Source organism: Geotrypetes seraphini, chromosome 1 (assembly GCF_902459505.1).
Source record: "Geotrypetes seraphini chromosome 1, aGeoSer1.1, whole genome shotgun sequence".
In the NCBI taxonomy this organism is placed as follows: domain Eukaryota; kingdom Metazoa; phylum Chordata; class Amphibia; order Gymnophiona; family Dermophiidae; genus Geotrypetes; species Geotrypetes seraphini.
This window is the reverse complement of record NC_047084.1, coordinates 116,015,025-116,034,932: the sequence shown is the minus strand read 5'-3', so window position 1 is coordinate 116,034,932 and position 19,908 is coordinate 116,015,025. Positions and strand designations below refer to the sequence as shown.

Below are 19,908 nucleotides of genomic sequence, written 5' to 3'. Positions count from 1 at the left end.
AGTTACAATATGCAGAAGTCAGAGAATTACAGCATACAGAATCTTAAAAAAGGCAGTTGAAATACAATATATAGATTGTTAGCAAATGTTAGAAGTTTTTACAGTTTTTATTCAGTACTATATAAGTTCAGGACAGAGAGCAGGTGAAGAGTGATTGGATAATCTAAGCGCTCATATTTATGCATCCCCTGCGTGCGTAAATGTTCCCGTAAGTCCTATGTTCCCACTAAGCTAAGCACATGAGCAATCGCTCATAAATGGTACAGTTGTGTCGCTCACAGATCTTACATGCTCGCTCACAAAAAATACTTGCAATTCTGGAAAACTGTTGGTTTTCAGAACTTGTCCCTCACATGAGAAAACATTTGCATGCTTGGCCAATCTTTAGAGGGAACATTGCCCGTAACCCGTGAAAGTGCCAGCATGGGGCCTAAGTGCTATTCTTCAGATATCAGCGTAACATATACAGGGTGCATTTGCAAGGGGGACATGGACAAGACTTGGCCAGGTATTGGGTAACTTACAGAATAGTGTAATTTCATGCACCCCTGATGCATTTAGGTTCCTGCGCTTAAGCTGTGGGTGTCTAAATGTTAGACACACTGATAATGGGTTACGCTAGTATTTTGTAATGATACCTGGGCACCCAGGTGTCCTTGGAGAATGGAGGTGCCCAACTGTAGACTTGCCTTCTGTTTGTTATGTACCCCAAACCTGTCTCTGAGTGGTTGTTTAAAAAGAATTTTATGCCAAGGCCTTAAAGGGATCCCACCCCCTTCCCCCCCCCCCAACATGCCAGATTTTAAGAAAAAATGGGATGCACATGTGGGATCTCTAAGAGGGTAAATTGGGGGAGGGCAATCAGAGCAGGCAGACTTGATGGGCTATGGGATATCTAAGAGGGTAAAGTTAGAGGGGTGGGTTATTAGTGTGGGCAGACTTGATGGGCTTTGGCCCTTTTCTGCCGTCATTTTCTATGTTTCTAATCTAATCTAATCTTTGGTTTTATAAACCGCATCTTCCCTAAAAAAAAAAAAAAAATAGGGCTCGATATGGTTCACAATAAAATCGGATGACTTAAATTAGATACGCTTAATCATCATTCTGAAAGAGTCTGAAATAGTTTAGTCTTTAGATATTTACAAAAACTTTGTTAAGAAGTAATCTTTCGTAAAGAAAGAGGTAGGTTATTCCATAAGGAAGTAGATACAAAAGAGAATGATCATCCTAAAGATCATTTTAACTGAACACGTTTCCTTAGATAAGAGTGTGCTGCATGAACAAAGAGGGGGCCGGCAGAAATAAATGTTCTCTCAGGGGCCCTGGGGTGTGAATCTATTGATGGACCACCTGCAACCAGGCAAAAGAGTCATCTAAATATTATCCTAAGTTAACTTGGGATCTAGCTAGGTACTTGGGACCTGAGTTGGCCGCTGTTGCAAACAGGATACTGGGCTTGATGGACCTTCGCTCTGTCCCAGTATGGCAACTCTTATGTTCTCATGTGAGCCAAATATAGGAATAATCAAGCTATTGTGACATCACTGATGAGGTTGGCTTTTAAGCACTGGTGGAATGAGGCATTATGACATCACAATCTCAGCTCTAGAATGCTGCTACTCTTTGGGATCTTGCCAGATACTTGTGACCTGGGTTGGCCACTGTTGGAAACAGGATATTGGGCTTGAGGGTCCTTTAGTCTGTCCCAGTATGGCAACTCTTATGTTCTTATGTGAGCCAAGTATAGAGACAATTGAGCCATTGTGACATCACTGATGAAGTTGGCTCTTAGTCATTGGTGGAATGAGGCATTATGACATCATAATATCAGCTGTAGAAAGTTGCTACTCTTTGGGATCTTGCCAGGTACTTGGGTCCTGAGTTGGCCACTGTTGGAAATAGGAGGGTCCTTTGGTCTGTCCCAGTATGGCAACTCTTATGTTCTTATGTGAGCCAAGTATAGGGACAATCGAGCTATTGTGACATCATTGATGAATGAGGCATTATGACATCACAATCTCAGCTCCTCTTTGGGATCTTGCCAGATACTTGGGACCTGAGTTGACCACTGTTAGAAACAGGATGCTGGGTTTGATGGACTCTTATGTTCTGACTTTTAGCATATTTTATTTGCTGGTGAATCTTTGAATATTGCTCTAAGCATTTCCTAGCCACCTGCATAATCCAGTGTGTAAAAGGTGAGATACAAATTTAAAACTTGATAAAATATACTTCCTATAAATCATGATAGAAAAGTTGTGGCTTGTAGCTCATGGCAGGTGTTAGACATTCTAGGGCCCAGGATAGAAATTTGCAAAGGAGCCTTTTAGGGCAGGCTTGGGGCCCTTTCTGGTGCAGGAGTGCTAGCCCTGACACTAGATGTTTTCTTGTGGCTGGAGGGCGACTGATCTAAGTTTGTATTTGAGGCGCTGAAGGGTTAAGCAATGAGATTTGAATGCTGGCTTCCCAGGGTCTCAGCTAACTGCCTTAACCATTAGGCTATCCTTCTACCACCCAAATGCGAGAAGTACACTGAAGAGAGGATAAAGCACCAGATATGTGCTACGAAGCTTCCCTCCCACGTATAAATTCCTTCATTTTTTTCCTCTACTCATGGGTGTTCATTACATTACATTACATTAATGGCTTATATTCCGCCTGTACCTTGCAGTTCTAAGCGGATTACATCAAAAAGATAGCTGGACTTTTCCAGGAAGAGAAATACAATTAAAGACGTTGGACCTAGTGCATCAAAAAGATAGCTGGACTTTTCCAGGAAGAGGAATACAATTAAAGGTGTCAGGTCTAAAACAATTTTGAAGTAAGGATACTAAGAGGGGGCGAGAGGGGAAAAGGAAGGGGTTAGGACATTTGGGTGAATTTCTTGAATATTAGGGTCTTGATTTCTTTGCGGAAAGCCTTGAGGTCAGTTGAAGCTGTCAGTAGGTTGGTGATGGTGGGGTCCAATTTAGCTGCCTGTGTTACTAGTAAGTTGTCATACATCTTTTTGCGTTTAGTTTACTTCAGATTCAGCGTCTGTCCGGGTGTAAGGCCTCTCCACTTGAGCCATTTTCTGAAGTCCTTATTTTTGGGGTGTAGGCATTTCTTCTGCTTTTCCAAGATCAGGCTGTGTGGAGGGGGGAAGGGAAACAGAAAAATAAAATACATTTAAGTGAGGATTACTGGAAACCATATTGCTGGGTTCCAGCACACGTCACATTGCCAGAAAGGTACCAAACAATGTAATCTCTAGAAGAAAGTTATTAGGCCTGTATAGGGTTAACAGCCATCTGGGAAACCCCAGACGTGTCCTCTTTTTAGAGGACTGTCCGTTCCCAAAACCCAGCATTTGTCTGGGTTTTGGAAAGCCCCGCCGAGCTCCGACCGCGTCTGGAGGGCCTCTGAGCATGTGCGGATGACATCACACACATCTGGGCATGCTCCAGGCCCTCCAGATGCGGCTGGAGCTCTTCCGGAAGAAGAGAGGAGGCTTTGTGGGGGGCGTGGCCAGAGGCAGAATGGGGCGGGGTCATGTGTCCGGGGTTTCCTGGAGAAAAATATGGTAACCCTATGCCTGTCCAACTTCTTCACTCCATCCCTTCATATACATTCCTAATTGTTTTACTAACGTCTTCTGGAGGCAGCAGGTCTCAAAATGTGCTAAAGTTTAACTAACCCCCCTCCCTCCTGTTTTTTTCTACCAAGACGAAAATTGTAACTTTTCCACTTTCCCTCCCAACTCATGTTTGTATTATATGAAAGAATTTTGTTAATATGTTAGTCTCTTTGTACTATACTCTATTTTTAATTTTGTTCATCGCTTAGTAATTCTAATAAGCGATTCATCAAATATGCTAACAAACTTGAAACTTAAACTTGAAACTTCACCTCAAATGCTTTGGAAGCTTATAAAAGTGTATTTCTTGAACTCTTTTCATGGACGATAAGTAGGGATTAAAAGGGTTACCGTACATCCGGATTTACCCGGACATGTCCTCTTTTTTAGAGGACTGTCCGGGTGGTTTCTCAAAATGCTAGCAGTTGGTCCAGGTTTAGGAGCTTGGGGGCCGCATCTGGAGGGCATCCGTGCAGGCATGTGACATTACATCGCGCCGAGCATGCTCAGATGCCCTCCAGGCAGAGCCCGAGTTCAGGGAAGGAAAGGAGGAGGTTTGTGTGGGGGTGAGGCTGGGGCAGGGCTGAGGCCCCATGTCCTTTTTTTTGCAGGAAGAAATATGGTAAGGGTTGCCAGATTTTCCTTTCGGAAAATCCAGACCCTTAGCCCCGCCCTAATGCCACCCCCAAGCCCAACCTAGCCCTGCCCCCCACCTTGTCGGGCAGGGAGGAAGTCCATGCATGCGCGTGATGTCATCACGTAGCGTCCGCACATGCCCAACACAGCTTTTCAAAACACGGACAAAGTGCCGCGTTTTGAAAAGCCATCCGGACCCCTGGACATGTCCAGGGAAATCCGGACCCTGGGGATTATGTTATACAGTTCTCCCCCGAGATTCGCGGGGGTTCCATTCCAGGAACCCCCGCGAATCTTTAAAAACCACGAATATGGTTTTTCATTGGGGAGCCTGAAGAGGGCAGCGGGAGAGCAGCCGGAGCGCCGCGAGTGCAGGAAATCACTCGCGGTATGCTCTGGCCGCCTCTTCCTGCACTAAGTCATGTCAAAGCAGCTCCTGATTGGCTAAGGCCCAACTTCGTGCAGGAAGAGGCGGTCGGAGCGTACTGCGAGTGATTTCCTGCACTCGCAGCGCTCCGGCTGCTCTCTCCTGCCTCTCCCGCTGTCCTCTTCTTATTGGCGGTTCGTGGTCAGAAAATACCACGAATGACCGGGACCGCAAACCGCCGTCCGCGAACAACCGGGGGAACACTGTATTCCTGCTTTCACCAGTAGCTGTGGTGATTTCGCCTTCCTTACACCATTGACCATAGTATATTAAACTGTTTGCACTTTCACCAGTGCAGTGAGCTCTGCTCCTTTATTTCACTGGCTATAGTGCATCAGTTGGGGTTTATTTTCTCCAGCAGCTGTGGTGCAATGATTTTCACTAGTTGCTACAGTGCTGTGATCCAGTGGCGTAGTAAGGGTGAGAGACGCCTGGGGCAGTGACACCTCCCCCCCACCGTCTTCTCCCCTGCCTTGCGCGTCCCCTGTCCGTTTCCCGTACCTTTTTAACTTCGGCACAAGCAACATGCCCACGCCTGTGTTGGCTCGCTCTCTGATGTAGCTTCCTAGGCACGGGTTCTGGAAGTGTCGTAGAGAGCGCCAATGCCGACGCGAGTGGCAACCACGTCCCGGGGAAGTAAAAAAGGTACGGGAGATGGAGAGGAGGACCTCTGGGGCGGACCGCGCCTCCTGCCTCTCCTCCCTACGATGCCACTGCTGTGATCTGTGCTTGTACATTCACCGATCGTTTGAAAGTTAGACTATTGCAACTCGCTCTTAAAGAAATCCGTCGATTACAACTAATTCAAAACACATCAGTTAAGATTATAACGAATAGGAAAAGAGCTCATTGGCTTCAAATTGTTCACAGAATCTCCTTCAAATTAGCTATTCAAAATATTAACAACTAAAGTGCCATCATTTTTAGAAAGGTACATTATTCCATATATTCCTACTAGAAGTTTGAGATCAGAGGACAAAAACCTTCTAGTAATTCCATCACTTAGTATAATAAATACAAGACAAGTTACGTTCTTTGCGGTTACAGTGCCCAGAATATGGAACTCCTTACCATCATCTATTAAGGAAGAAAAATCACAAAATAAATTTAAAGGACTGTTAAAATGCTGGTTGTTCAAGGATGCTTTTGAGACCTAATTATCGGAGTCTCTATTGATCCCATTCGTTGCTTAAACTCACTTGTCCTCTGTTTTAGGCTCTGAGAAATTGAATTTAAAAAAACAAAAAAACCTCATCATCGTAGTAAGCTTTTTTTTGTCCGTTTGGGTGCCTTATTTAGACACTCTGCCCCCTCCGATTAAAAGCCAAGTTCTCAACCGGTTGCGGAAGCCAGTGGTACCCATGTTGCCAGTGGGTTAAATGGGGGGGGGGGGGCCTGGGGGGGGGGGTGGCAGGGGTGGATGGGTGGAGAGGCTTCTCCTGTTGGGTGGGGCTGGGCCGAGTCTGGGTATAAGAACCCAGCCCGGACTCTACCAGTCTCTGCCCGTTTGGGTGGTTTGTGGTTGTTTTTTCTGTTCCTGAATACTGTAGATCAGGGGTGCCCAACGCGTCGATCGCGATCGACCAGTAGCTCAGGAAGGCAACGCGAGTCGATCGCGGAGCCTATCCCGGGCTCTGTGATAGACTCGTGTTGCCGTCCTGATCTATGGGCCGATCAGCCTTCCTCTCCAGTGTTCTTTCTCCCTAGGGCCTTTTAGCTGGGCGATCCGCCCAGCTGTCATCTGCCGCTGCTGAACAAAAAACCGGCTTGGAGATTTCAGCCCGTAGCGAACTTATGCTCCGGGCTCTAACGTGTGCGTGCCGGCTTCTCTTCTCTTCCCTCCGAAACCGGAAGTTATGTCCGGGGGGGTGGAGGGAGAAGGGAAGCCGGCACGCACATGTTGAGAGCCCTGAAGCAAGCGTTCGCTACGGGCTAATGCGGGAGACAGGTTAGTGAAGCATTTGTTCTTCTTCCTGCCGGGTCCTGCCTACTTTCTGTTTCCGCGAAGGCAGGACCCGGCAGTATTTCCCCCAATAGGTTGATCACGATCTTGGGCTGATCAGCCTTCCTCTTCCCGACGGAAGAATTGACGTCGGGGAGAGGAATGCTGGTTGGCCGAAGCAGGGAGAGCTTGGGGCCTGTTATTGGTGGCGTTTGGGTCCTGGTCCCCGATGGTAATGGCAGTGGCAGTGGCTTGGGGGAGGGCAGGGAGAAAGAAAGAAAAAGGGCAGGCAGGGAGACAGAAGGAAAGAAGAGAAACAGAAAAAAATGAAAGGGAGGCAGAGAGAAAGAAAGGGCAGGGAAGAGGAAGGAAAAGTTGGGGGGAAGGAATGAGGTCTGGAGGAGAAGAAGCATACAGGCTAAAAGAAGGGAAGAAAGATTGTATGCCCAGTCAGAAGAAGAAAGTGCAACCAGAGACTCATGAAATCACCAGACAAGGTAGGGAAAATGATTTTATTTTAAATTTAGTGATCAAAATGTGTCTGAATTTATATCTGCTGTCTATATTTTACACTAAGGTCCCCTTTTACTAAACCGCAATAGAGGTTTTTAGCGCAGGGAGCCTAGGAGTGTCGAGAGCAGCGCTGGGCATTCAGCGCAGCTCCCTGCGCTAAAAACTGCTATCGTGGTTTAGTAAAAAGGGAGGGGGTATATTTGTCTATTTTTGTATGGTTGTTACTGAGGTGATAGTGCTTAGAGTAATCTGCTTTGACCTCTTTGAAAAACCCTGGAATAGGAATGATGATTAACATTTTCTATGCATACAGTGTGCTTTGTGGGTTTTTTTAAATTTTATTGTTGGTAGATCATTTTGACTTGGTCATTTAAAAGTAGCTCGCAAGCCCAAAAAGTGTGGGCACCCCTGCTGTAGATTGAAAATGTTGTCTCACCTGCTATGTTAGTTTGGCTATTATCGTTTAATAAACTGTTTTGCAAAAAAAAAATTCTTCATTTCCTTTCATGTATCCTTTACTATACTTATTGTAGTTCTCCCTACTTCCTTTATGTATTGGTACGTCATGTCCGTCTGCGTTGGTCTTAGTTAATAATTAAGACCCTGTTTTAATTGTAAATCGCTTTGAATTAATGATAAAATTTTAATACAACTTGAAACTTGCTTACTTACAGCTGGGTGCAGTTGCTACAGACTAATTTCATTTTGATTGTTTCGTGCTGATCTAGGCATCCACCGCATCACAGGCAGTGTGCAGCAAACCCCTGCGAATTCGCGGTTCAGAAATTGCGGACTCAGCAATTCGCGGTATTTTCCCACCGCCTCTTCCTGGTGCTAAAGTCATGGTTACGCCAATCAGGAGTGGCTTTGACACGCTGTCTGGCCTATCAAAGCAGCTCCTGATTGGCGTAACCATGACTTTAGTACCAGGAAGAGGCGGTGGGAAAATGCGCCCGGCTTCGCAAGTACCATTTAAACACCCGCCGGCGCCCCAGCTGCCCTCTCCTGCCTTCGATCAGCTGAAAAGCCGTATTTGTGGTTTTTCAAAATCCGCGGGGGTTCCGTTCAATTTCGGAGGAGTACTGTATACTTACACAACAGCTTGGAGGTCGCAGATCCCATCACTTGGCTGGAAGTATACTTCTTTCACAAGTTTGAACATATTCCTAGGGATGCTTTTGGCCCTCTCGGTACAGCAGCTCACTACTGGCTTTCCTGCAAGAACCAGAATAAAAAGAAACTCAGAAGGACATTGATCGCACCCAGCCATTTACAGCAGTGTCTTAGTAATGGGGGGGGCTGGCGCCTCTCCGCCCCCCTGCGTACCTCTTTAAATGTTCACCGGCATAAGCAGCATACGTGACATGAGAAGGGCACCGAGGCTGGTGCAACAGGTGCAGCAGGTGGAAGATGGAAGCAGGTGGAAGATGTTGCATGCACTGGTGACCTTTCCAAAAAGTATCCTGGGAATGGGAGAAGGGGCTATTGCGCGGTGGGGGGGGGGGGGGTGTTGTGCTCAAGCAGGGCAGAAGAGTGGGGGTGCGAAGAACGTGGCAGTGCCAGGTGCCAACCTCCCTCGCTACGACAAAGATTCACAGCAAGCATTTACCGGGCTCTTCTATAACTGGGCACGTCCATTTAGATGCCCTGAGGCCTTGTGGCAGGGCCTTATTCTATAATGGAATCAAAGTGTCTAGGGTCCCTTCTTGTAGCCGGCCAGACATGTCCGGAGGTCTGGACGGCTTTTCAGAACCCGATACTCTGTCTGACTTTTGAAAAGCTTCCTCGAAATCGCATCGCGGATGCCCTCCTTCCCGATGAGAGCAGGCAGCGAGGGGGGTGGGACTTGAGGCGGGTCTATGGGGGGGGGGGCGTGTCTGGATTTTACTAAAGTAAAATCTGGTAACCCTAAGCATAACCCAGTATCAGCCTGCCTAGTATCTAAGAACATAAGGTCCGTCAAACCCAGTATCCTACATTAATGCTAGTCATAAAGCTGGAGTGAACGCGGGTACCTAGATGTGGCAGTGACCCATATGCCTGGTATTCCATAAATCAATAGCGTAGCCACAGGTACAAACATGGGGGCACTTGCCCATCCATTTTGACCAGGTAAGCCCAGCAGAGGAACAGTTGTGATGTGGCTGGCGGAGATTCCTATGCCCCACCAGCTGAAGACTCTCAACAGTTCTCCCTCCCCACTTGGTGGTCGGGGGGATCTCTTAACTCCCCTCTCACAAACCCCTGGCACCTTTGAAGTCCTTCAGTTCCAGATATTCCAGCATTAGTTGGGAAATCAAAATATACTGCAGATGTGGTTACAACCGGACAGCCCCACTCGCTGGCAATGGCGGAACCGACTGCACATCCTTATGATGCGGTAAGGTTACCAGACTTTGTCACGGTAAAATCCAGAAAGGTGGCCCTGACCCCCAGCCTTGCCTTGCTTTGCCTAAGTCATGCCCCGTTCCGCCCTAGCCTCGCCCCCAAACCTCTTGTCCTCAAGCCGCGTTTGGAGGGTGACGTGATGTCACTGCATTGCATCCATGCATGCGTAGACACCCTCCACCTGTGGCCCCCCAAGCTCAAAGCTTTTATTTATATACATTCAGGTACTTAAGCGTCTTTCGCTATCCCAGTGGGCTCACACTCAATCTAATGTACCTGGGGCAATGGGAGATTAAGTGATTTGCCCAGGGTCACAAGGAGAAGCGTGGGACTCTATGATTTATTTTCTTAGATTCTGCAAAGCATGTGCTCTTAGTCACTTTCTCTATAAGTTGTAAGTTCTTGATTCTTTAGCTTTGTGTTTTGATCCTGTAGCATCTTATTGACTCTGTAGCGTACGTATCTCTGTGTATATATCCTTGTAACCCGTTCTGGGCTCCGGGGGAGGATGGGCTATAAAAATGAATGAATAAATAAATTTGAACCCACAGCCTCAGGGTGCTGAGGCGGTAGCTCTAATCACTGTGCCACACAGGCCTCAAAACCTGGACAAAGTGCCTGGACAGTCCTCTAAAACAGTGATTCCCAACCCTGTCCTGGAGGAACACCAGGCCCATCGGGTTTTCAAGCTAGCCCTAATGAATATGCATGAGAGAGATTTGCATATGATGGAAGTGATAGGCATGCAAATTTGCTTCATGCATATTCATTAGGGCTAGCCTGAAAACCCAATTGGCCTGGTGTTCCTCCAGGACAGGGTTGGGAACCACTGCCCTAATGAATATGCATGAGAGAGATTTGCAATATGATGGAAGTGATAGGCATAGCAAATTTGCTTCATGCATATTCATTAGGGCTAGCCTGAAAACCCGATTGGCCTGGTATTCCTCCAGGACAGGGTTGGGAACCACTGCTCTAAAATGAAGACGTATCCGGGTAAATCTGGATGTCTGTAAACCGTATAATGTGGGAGCCGAAAGAGGCCAATCTTACTAGTAAACGATCAAAACAGGGGGGGTTTTTTTCTCCAGCGATTTGGTCTGCTCTCCAATCTCTTAGTCCTGACACGCATCCCAAATATAGTACAGTCAAACCTCGGTTTGCGAGTGACGCGTTTTGCGAGACGAGCAAAAAACACTCTCGCAAATCTTGCCTCGCAAACAGAGCGTTGACTCGATATGCGAGGCATCGCTCCCGAGAATTGCCATCGTCCCTCCTTTACTGCGATTGGGAGTTCATAGACAACGGCGTGAAAGACGAAAGCGCGCGCCGACAATTGAGCGCAGCGCGGAGGTGCGCGCCGCACAAAATTACAGTTTTTAGGGGCTCAGACGGGGGGTTTTGTTGGGGAACCCCCCAGTTTACTTAATAGACATCGCGCCGGCGTTATGGGGGGTTTTGGGGGGTTGTAACCCTCCACATTTTACTGTAAACTTCACTTTTTCCCTAAAAACAGGGAAAAAGTTAAGTTTTCAGTAAAATGTAGGGGGTTACAACCCCCCACACCCCCACAACGCCCCCCACAACGCGGCACGATGTCTATTAAGTAAAGTGGGGGGGTTCCCCCCCACGCCCCCCCGTCGGAGCTCTAAAACAGTAATTTAGAGCGGCGCGCGCCTCCGCGCTGCGCTCAATGGTCTGGGCGCGCCTTTGTCCTGGCGCGCTTTTGACCTGACACCACAATTGGGCACCGGCACGCAACACCAACCCACAGGACTTTCCGGTGCCCAAAGAGCCTGCCACTGATTCTGCTGGGCCTTGAGCATCTGCGCATGCTCATGGCCTTCTGGCTCCTGCTCTATCCGAGATTCTAATGAGATTCTCGGAGAGAGCGGCAACCAGTAGGCCTTGAGCATGCGCAGATGCTCAAGGCCCAGTAGAATCAGTGGCAAGCGGCAGGCTCTTTGGGCACCGGCGCATCCTGTGGGTCGGTGCTGCGTGCCGGTGCCCGATCACGGTAAGGGTGGGGTGTGGGCGGGCGATGCCGGTTTGCGGGGTGGGCGAAGCCAGTTCCCGGGGGGAAGCGCGCCAGTGGCCTCGGGGGTGGGGGGGTCTTTTTGGGATGTGGAACGAATCACCCGCGTTTCCATTGTCTTCTATAGGGAAATGTGCTTTGATATACGAGCACTTTGGTTTACGAGCATGCTTCTGGAACGAATTATGCTCGCTAATCAAGGTTCCACTGTATTTAGGGTAGGGAGAGGGGTATTCTGGGTAGTTTAAAATGCTTCCTCTTTAAAGATGCTTATGAAAGCTGATCCTGTCCTTCAAATGCTTTAGGTCTATTAGCATTCTGATCTCGCCTCTCCCCCTCTTGTTTTTTACCTTCTTCATTTGCTTATCTTTTAAATATTGTAGTTCTCCCCACTTTCCTCTTCTTGTATCGTACGTTCAAGTTTGTCCTGTTTTTGATTAGTCTCTTGAATGTTTCCCCCATTTTTTACTGTACAACGCTTAGAATTTATGATTGGCGTTTTATCAAAATTTTAATAAACTTGGAAACTTAGAAGGGTGGGGTTAGTAAGTCTTGAAGGGGGAGGCTATAAGGGCCAGATCCTAGAAACGGCGTCGTAAGTTAATTGGCGGTAGGTAGCCTGCTGCCGTTTAACTTAATTGCTCTAATTGGTTTCATTTGGCGCAGCAATTGACCGCACCGTTCAAAATCGATTAAAAGCTTGTTTTTAAAAAGTACGTACTGGGAGGCGTCTGCAAAAGCTGGCACAGGAATCGCATCTAAACATGGCACCTAGCCGCGCCCAAGGTCGACGTGGATGTGGTTATGGGCGGAGATGACCTCAGGAAGTGCTATGTGTGATTCTCCATCAAACTTAGGCGCCGATAATGTGGGCCTGTAAAACCTAAGTTTTTTCTTAGGTGCCGGTAACTGCGATCCTATAAATGGCACCTAAGCCTGACTGACTTGCAGATGGTGCTTTTTATGTAGCCGCCGTTTAGAGAATCTGGCCCTGAGTCCAGGCCTCCTGCCATAAGGGTGAGTATAGTTAACATTAGAAACTTGCACACCGTTATTTGGTGAGGAAGTAGTAACTTTCTAAGTTTTGCCGTGTTCATGGGTATTTTTCTGAATTAATATGTTGTTGGAAACTTTTCATATTTGTTACTTGTCATTCCCTTGCCTTTGTCCCAGATACAATCATTAAAATAAAATCTGAATAAATCCTTCAGTTCTTTGCTGGCAGTGAGCAGTGACTCATACCTGCTGCTCACGTGGCCCTGAGGCTTCCCTCTGATGTAACTTCCTGTTCATGGGACCAGGAAGTTACATCAGAGGGGGCCAGTGCAAGCAGCAAGTATGAGTTGTTGCTTGCTGCCAGCAAAGAACTGAAGGACTTAAAAGGTACCAGAGGGTTTGGGGAAATACAGTCAAGAAACTCTCCTGATAGCCTGGGAGAGGGGAAGGAGAGACACGGGGGAGCGGCAAGATTCTTGTGCCTACCTACTTGGGGTTCATTCCTGCCCAAAATTGGGTGTCTGACTATGCCCCTACCATAAGTTACTTGCAATAGTGGAAGCCCTGCCTATGTCTCACCCAATCTGTACATCTCCTTTGCACATACACAGTATGCAATAAAGGCTGAAAGTTACTGAAGAGACTTTAGGTGAGCTCTTGGCACGTTCCATTAATAAACATGAGTGTACTAGTAATTCTAAATATCCATGAGCATATACTGCATGTAAATACAGTAGAGTCTTGCTTATCCAACCTTCGCTCATCTGACTTTCTGGATTATCCAGCATACTTAGGTGATGTCACAGTCTCACTAATGAGATGCGTGCACATTACCACATTATCAACGGTTCTAGATACAATTTTCGCTTGTAAACTCTTGCTACTGCCTCCACTTTTGAAATATGCATTCAGTACACAAATAGGGTTACCATATGGCTCCAGGAAAAGGAGGACGGATTGAGGCATCCGGGTTTCACTTCCATTGCTTTCAATGGAAGTAAAACCTGGATATCTCAATCCGTCCTCTTTTTTTCTGGAGCCTTATGGTAACCCTAAATATGCAACTCTTTTAAACATCACAGGGTGGACTCCTCGCTGTGCGTGCTGCCATGAGCTGGTGGCCCAACTTAGTGGCATAATCCATCCATACTCATTTTTTATCCCTCATCCACTTTTTCTGCTATCCAACTTGTCAGTTATTCAACCACCTGTCGGTCCCATTTACGTTGGATAATCAAAAGTCTGCTGTATTGGTGCCCAATTTTTAGAATTATCCCCTAATTGTAACAGGAATAAGCCTCCGTCTTCGGAGCCTGTTTCTGACTTGGCCATGAGGATGATTGACCCTCAAGGGCTTTCCGTACCTCGCCAAAGATTTCCTGCAAACATTGCAGAGCATTTCCTGAAAATACCAGAGACCTGCTGAACAAGTAACCCAGAGGATACGAGTAAAGGAACCTGTTATTCTTGGAGGAAGCTGGATATTTGGCAAGGTGAGGGGTAGGTAAGAACTTGAAATTTCCAGACCTTCAGAATTAGAGGAGTTCCTGGAAAAGCCTGGGGACTTGTAGGATTCAAGATTTGCAAATGTGTTCCTGGGTGTAATTTTCACTTTCCTTTGTGTCGGCGGGGTCACTCCAAAAATAGGGTCAGGCAGGAGTCCAAAAGAAATAAGCACTTGTCAGACATTTCATTACATTGTTTATATGCCGAATAAGCTTACAGTTCTATGCGGTTTACAACCAGAAGAAGCTGAGACAGTCTGAGGAAGTACATGTGATGTCATATTGCCTCATTCCACCAATGCCTAAGAGCCAACCTCAGCAGTGATGTCACAATGTATTGATTAGATGGCAACTTCAGCATTTGGAACCCAGGACAATACCAGGTGGACTTTACTATGACCCAGAAATAGCAAAGAAGAGATGAGTTAATCTAATCAAGTATTTTTAATGGATATAACTAATGGGCAGACTGGCTGGACTGTTCGGGTCTTTATCTGCCGTCATTTACTATGTTACTTGGCAGAAATCCAAAGAGTAGCAACATTCCAGAGCTGAGATTGTGATGTCATAATGCCTCATTCCACCAATGCCTAAGAGCCAACCTCAGCAGTGATGTCACAATGTATTGATTAGATGGAACTTCAGCATTTGGAACCCAGGACAATCCCAAGTGGACTTTACAGTCTATGACCCAGAAATATCAAGGAAGAGACAAGTTAATCTAATCATGTATTTTTAATGGATATAACTAATGGGCAGACTGGCTGGACTGTTCGGGTCTTTATCTGCCGTCATTTACTATGTTACTATAAAATCTTATTTCTCAGGTTTAAATCTTGAAAAGAACACTCACCGGCATTTATAGACAGATTATTACTGCCATATAATACTTCGAGGACATTACGCTCTAACCATCAAAATTTTCTGTCTATCCCTTCACTACGTCATATCATTTATGATACCACTCAGAAATCTATTTTCTCGGTAACGGCCCCTGCTTTATGGACGCCATGCCCTCCTACCTTCACCAAGAAACTTCCATATCCAAGTTTAAGGCTAACCTAAAACTTTCCTATTTAAGGATGCATTTAACATTTGAGAAATATTATTGTTCTCAGATTTAAATAGGTTGATTTTAATACTCCCCCCCTTTCCTATTGTGCTTTTCCTTTGTTCTCTTTTCTACTTAAATATTGTAGTTCTCCCTTACATCCCTTATGCCCCATTCTCTGACAACAAAGATGTACTCACCTGCAAAGAAAAAGCTATTTCACTTCCTAGCATTTCGACACTGAAAATGCTGCAAGTTAAACCACCCTATGTCCACTAAGTCTGTATTTGTAAGTCTAAATGTTATCTCTATACTGTAATTGCTGTAATCTATACCCTTGTCCATGCTGTAAAGTCTGTGTCTCACTAAAATTTGTCCTACCCTTAATATGAATGTACTCCTGTAATCCGTTCTGGGCTCCTTTGGGAGGACGAGCTAAATAAAAGACTAAAAAAATAAATAAAATAAAATGTATCTTCTTGTCTGGTCATAATGTTTCTTGTACCTTTCTTGTAAACCGCTCAGACATTTGATGAACGGTATATCAAGATTGAAATAAACTTGAATTTTCCAAACTCAGGGTGCTGAGAGCTACAGCTGAGGTTGTGGGTTCTAATCCAATGCTGCTCCTTGTGGCCCTGGGCAAGTCACCTAATGCCCCAGGTGCATTAGGTAGAATGAGAGCCCACCAGGACAGATGGCTAAAAATGCTTGAGTACCTGAATAAATTCATATAACTGTTCTGAGCTTCCCTGGGAGAATGATATAGAAAGGTGAATAAATAAAGTGTAAAAAGTTAAAGCCTCTGATAACCAGAGCTGGTATTGTGACATTATAATGCATCATTCCGCCAATAAGAGCCAACCTCATCAGTGATGTCACAATGGCTTCATTGTCCTAGACTTGGCTCACTTTTACTACATTTTGATTTCTAGAGTGGTGCAGTGGTTAAAGCTCCAGCCTCAGCACCCTGAGGTTGTTGGTTCAAACCCACGCTGCTCCTTGTGACCCTGGGCAAGTCACTTAATCCCCCCATTGCCCCAGGTACATTAGATAGATTGTGAGCCCACCAGGACAGACAGGGAAAAATGCTTGAGGACCTGAACAAATTCATGTAAACCATTCTGAGCTTCCCTGAGAGAACAGTAGAGAAAATTGAATAAATAAACAGTGTGAAAAGTTTCAGCCTCTGATAACTATAATGCCTCATTCCACCAATAAGAGCCAACCTCATCAGTGATGTCACAATGGCTTCATTGTCCTATACTTGGCTCACTTTCACTACATTTTGATTTCTAGAGTGGTGCAGTGGTTAAAGCTCCAGCCTCAGCACCCTGAGGTTGTGGGTTCAAACCCACACTGCTCCTTGTGACCCTGGGCAAGTCACTTAATCCCCCCATTGCCCCAGGTACATTAGATATATTGTGAGCCCACTGGGACAGATAAGGAAAAATGCTTGAGTACCTGAATAAATCCATGTAAACTGTTCTGAGCCCCCCTGGGAGAACAGTAGAGAAAACTGACTAAATAAATAGTGTGAATAGCTTCAGCCTCTGATAGCCAGAGCTGGTATTGTGACATCATAATGCCTCATTCCACCAATAAGAGCCAACCTGGATTGTCCTATACTTGGCTCACTTTCACTACATTTTGATTTCTAGAGTGGTGCAGTGGTTAAAGCTCCAGCCTCAGCACCCTGAGGTTGTGGGTTCAAACCCACACTGCTCCTTGTGACCCTGGGCAAGTCACTTAATCCCCCCATTGCCCCAGGTACATTAGATATATTGTGAGCCCACTGGGACAGATAAGGAAAAATGCTTGAGTACCTGAATAAATCCATGTAAACTGTTCTGAGCCCCCCTGGGAGAACAGTAGAGAAAACTGACTAAATAAATAGTGTGAATAGCTTCAGCCTCTGATAGCCAGAGCTGGTATTGTGACATCATAATGCCTCATTCCACCAATAAGAGCCAACCTGGATTGTCCTATACTTGGCTCACTTTCACTACATTTTGATTTCTAGAGTGGTGCAGTGGTTAAAGCTCCAGCCTCAGCACCCTGAGGTTGTGGGTTCAAACCCACACTGCTCCTTGTGACCCTGGGCAAGTCACTTAATTGCCCCAGGTACATTAGATATATTGTGAGCCCACTGGAACAGATAAGGAAAAATGCTTGAGTACCTGAATGTGTACCCATATAAGTTGTACATAAATAAATAATAATTGAAAAAAACAATTTAATCTTTTCCTGCCCACCACTCCTCTACCAATGTATGATTCAATAAACAAATTTTTAGTAAAGTTTTAAACTAATTTTAGCCGTTATAGCAACGAATGAACCATATCCAAATAAATAAATTCATGGTATCGTATATAATAAAACCCTAAGCGCGCATGCGCACTTAGGATTTTGTGTTCCCTGCCGCCGTGTTTTCTGATCCGCGGCGGCAGGGAACACTCTAGCCACTCCCCTCCTCCTGCCCTCACTCGCCAACCGCTGGAGAAGCGTAGGCAAGCTCTCTCCCTGCATGCATCCTGGCCGCCCCAATTGCCCTCCATGGCTGTATTCGGCGGCGGCAGAGGCCGCTCTCAGTCCTTCCTGCCAGGCATTGTCGGAGGAGCGTCTCTAATCTTCCCTCAGCAGACCCGGGGGGGGGGATGACATTGCGCTTTAGAGCCCGGGCATGAGCTGGCCATGGCTCTCGGCGCGGGCCCGAAGGCGGGTCACTGAACGCAAGAAAGCGCCCCGTGGCTGGAAGCCTTCGTCAACCTGCTGAACGCAGGTGCGGTGCGCGGTCCCCCTTTGCTTCTCGCCTCGCTGTGAGGAGGGGGGAAGCCGTGGGCCTTTAAATGCTCTGGGTTTGGAGCTGGAGTTGAAAATTTGGGGACATGTGAGGGGAGGAGGCTTTACTAGCACCCGTTAATGTAACGGGCTTAACCCTTTCAGGACCATAAGGATCGTAGGCCAATTTTTGTGGTTTTGACGACATTTTTATGGTAAAAAGGGCTTGCAGATGCCAAAAAATTGATTTTTTTTGTGAAATATCATTATTTTTATTTAAAAAAATCACACTTCTGGCTTATGGACAGTGTGGCAAGTGAATCTTCTCGTCAATCTGGCAACGACGCTAATGAATGAATGTCGGAACCAGTTTGTTTACATAAAGGCAGTATCATATGGAATCCGTACATATCAAATTTAGAACTGTAGACTATCCCAATCAAAATTGATAGGATTTTAAAGTTATGGGACAAATAGGTCCCTTGGTCCTGAAAGGGCTACACACTAGTATGTTATGACCACGTTATGCCACTATGGATTGATTCTCACTGGCTTTCTATCAGTCATCGTATTTTCTTTAAAGTTATGCTGCTGATATTTAAAACTCTAACCTATAATGAACCTCAATTTATAGCTCGAATGTTAATACCCCACAACACTATACGTCCACTTAGATCATCCTCCCAAAATCCTTATCTATACCCTCTCTGAAAATAATAGGCACAAGAAGATCCGACATGTTTTCTGTAATGGGCCCCCAATGGTGGAACTCATTACCCCAATATGTTAAAAATGAAAAAGATCTTTCCTCTTTTAAAAAATCTTTAAAATCTCATCTTTTTAAAGATGCTTTTAGCATTTAAATTTTAGACTCGTTTAATTATTTACTGACTTTTAACTACCCCGTTCCCTTTTGTTTTTCTCCTTTATTGTTTTTCCTCTAAAAAGAATTGTAACTTTTCCCCCTTTCCTCCCAAATCAAGTTTGTCTTGTCTTTAAAAATTTCTTTGTCGTTGGGTTTGTCCTTTTGTATTTTTACCTTCTTTTATATTTTTGTACATCGCTTTTCAGACTGATTTAGCGATTCATCAAATACTAATAAACTTGAACTTGAACTTATATATTAGTGCATCTACTTCAAAGACGATATCAACTAATTTCCTTATCGAGTGTTAAAAAGAGAAAGTAGTGGACATATCATCAATTATACAGACGTCAGTCTTTGGAACCTCTTATGAAGGATACCGTTCCAACTTCCTGTCTTGTATTTCGTTGTAATCATCTATGTCCACCACCTCCTACCAAATGAATTGATTTATTAATTAAATTTTATTATCCAATAAACCTTATTATGATGCATGTTATGTAAAATAGTTTAATTTATCAATTCATTTTTAAATTTTAATAACGGCTAAAATTAGTTTAAAACTTTACTAAAAATGTGTTTATTGAATCATACTTTGGTTTTTCTCCCCCCCCCCTCTTTCTCTGCTATATATTATTTGATACATGGGGTTGATTTATCTTTAAGGACCCCCCACCCCTCTACCAGCACGTCTACTATTAAGACATGTCTTGTTTGCTCTCTGTAGTTCTTCACAATTCTTGGGTGGTGGATAACGAAGATATCTCCTTACCTTCTAAAGATGGAAAAGCAAAGAAGAGAAGGCACACTAGGAACACTAGACTCTTCATGGTGTCTCCTGCGGGTCCTTGATCAGACAAAGCTCAGTTGTAGGCTCTGCAGCACAAGCAGAGAGCAGCAAGTCTTATACAGTCCTGTTCTCATACCTGTGCCGCCCTTCTCGGAGTGGGAGGAGCCCTGGAGCCTGGCTGCGGTCTTCCGAGCTTCATACCTAAGGACTGACTTAAGAAACCCCAGGGGAGGTGGCAGGGGCTTTCTCAGGCTGTGAATGATGGAGAAGACACCTGCTCCGCTTCACAAACACAAAACGACCCTGAGGCAGTTCGTTTTATTAAGTCGGCATGTTTCAAAGTCAAGCCTGCTAGACCGACTT

General features: G+C 45.5%; 1 protein-coding gene across 1 annotated transcript; it reads right to left on the bottom strand.

Moving 5' to 3' along the window:
• Positions 1–1,984: 1,984 nt before the first annotated feature.
• Positions 1,985–19,616, bottom strand: CCL27 (C-C motif chemokine ligand 27). The gene is made up of 3 exons (XM_033929256.1): positions 19,528–19,616; positions 8,229–8,349; positions 1,985–3,127 (listed from the first exon to the last, which is right to left on the bottom strand). Exons 1-3 carry the CDS (start codon positions 19,583–19,585, stop codon positions 3,019–3,021), a joined length of 288 nt encoding a protein of 95 aa, XP_033785147.1. The 5' UTR covers positions 19,586–19,616; the 3' UTR covers positions 1,985–3,018.
• Between the last annotated feature and the right edge of the window lie 292 nt (positions 19,617–19,908).